We start from the raw sequence: 1578 nt of genomic DNA on the forward strand, positions 1-1578 counted from the left end.
AAACTTCAGACCTTTATCACGTGAAAATTACTTATAAGCATATTCTCTAAAGCCAACACTAATTTAACTGTTATCTTTTGTCTATTTACAATTTTCTTTACATTATTTTGCAGTCAAATATTCATGCCTAGTCTTTGAACAATGCTTAGATGCTTTCTGTCATTCTGTCTCATTTATTCTGGGGAACCTTTGGGTCTATTCTAAATACCAATATTCAGGATGAGGAGTACCATGCAAATAGCCCTGTAAGTACCAACACTATTAAAGCACTACTGAACTATACCTCATTTTCTTTGGAGAATGGGATTTAAAAAGATTTCAACTAAGTCTACCCTTCACAGATAGGTTATGTCTAATGTACATTTCAATGATGTGAGCCCTGGAAGTATATGTAGTTGTTCTTGACATATCCTGTTTTCCCATACCTAGAAAGCCCCCAGGAATGATTGAATTATCATTGTTATTGGAAAGCAGGACCGCTGATCATCCACACAGCAAGTAGCATCATCAAGGGGCAAATCCTAAAGAACTATATTTGATCTTCTTATCTGATGGGATATTTCTGTCTGCAATGCCTTCAATGTGGCTCAACATTTCCTCTTCCCCATTCCTGCTCACAGGCTTCCCAGGTCTGGAGAAAGCCCATCACCTGATCTCCCTCCCATTACTGATGGCCTATATCTCCATATTACTTGGCAACGGCACCCTCCTTTTCCTCATTAAGGATGACCATAACCTCCATGAGCCCATGTATTATTTCTTAGGTATGTTGGCAGCTACGGATCTTGGCGTAACATTGACCACCATGCCCACAGTGCTGAGTGTACTATGGTTAAATCACAGGGAAATTGGCCATGGAGCCTGCTTCTCTCAGGCCTATTTTATCCACACTCTCTCTATTGTGGAGTCGGGGGTCTTGCTTGCCATGGCCTATGACCGTTTCATTGCCATTCGCAACCCACTAAGGTATACCACCATCCTTACAGATACTAAGGTAATAAAGATTGGCATAGGCGTAGTGATGAGGGCTGGTCTGTCAATCATGCCAATAATCATTCGCCTGCATTGGTTTCCCTATTGTCGCTCCCATGTACTCTCCCATGCTTTCTGTCTACACCAAGATGTCATCAAGCTAGCCTGCGCTGACATCACATTCAATCGTCTCTATCCTGTTGTGGTTGTATTTGCAATGGTCTTGCTAGATTTCCTGATCATCTTCTTCTCCTACGTTTTGATTCTCAAGACTGTCATGGGCATTGCTTCTACAGATGAGCGGGCCAAGGCTCTCAACACATGTGTCTCCCACATCTGTTGCATCTTGGTCTTCTATGTCACTGTGGTTGGTCTGACGTTTATTCACAGGTTTGGAAAGAATGTTCCTCATGTCGTCCACATCACAATGAGCTACGTCTACTTTCTTTTCCCCCCTTTTATGAACCCTGTCATCTATAGCATTAAGACCAAACAGATTCAGAGTGGTTTGCTTCGCTTATTCTCCCTGCCTTGTTCTAAAACATGACTCTGACTGCTCCTGGAATGTAAATATAGTGACAGTGTTGCAGGAAGAAGTACCCATGC

At 42.2% G+C, this 1578-nt stretch overlaps 1 protein-coding gene across 1 annotated transcript; it reads left to right on the forward strand.

The window, feature by feature from the left end:
- Nucleotides 1-472: 472 nt before the first annotated feature.
- Nucleotides 473-1578, forward strand: Olfr65 (olfactory receptor 65). Its single transcript, NM_013616.4, has one exon. The coding sequence runs from the start codon at nt 572-574 to the stop codon at nt 1517-1519; it is 948 nt and encodes a 315-aa protein (NP_038644.2). The 5' UTR covers nt 473-571; the 3' UTR covers nt 1520-1578.

Source organism: Mus musculus, chromosome 7 (assembly GCF_000001635.26).
Source record: "Mus musculus strain C57BL/6J chromosome 7, GRCm38.p6 C57BL/6J".
Classification (NCBI taxonomy): domain Eukaryota; kingdom Metazoa; phylum Chordata; class Mammalia; order Rodentia; family Muridae; genus Mus; species Mus musculus.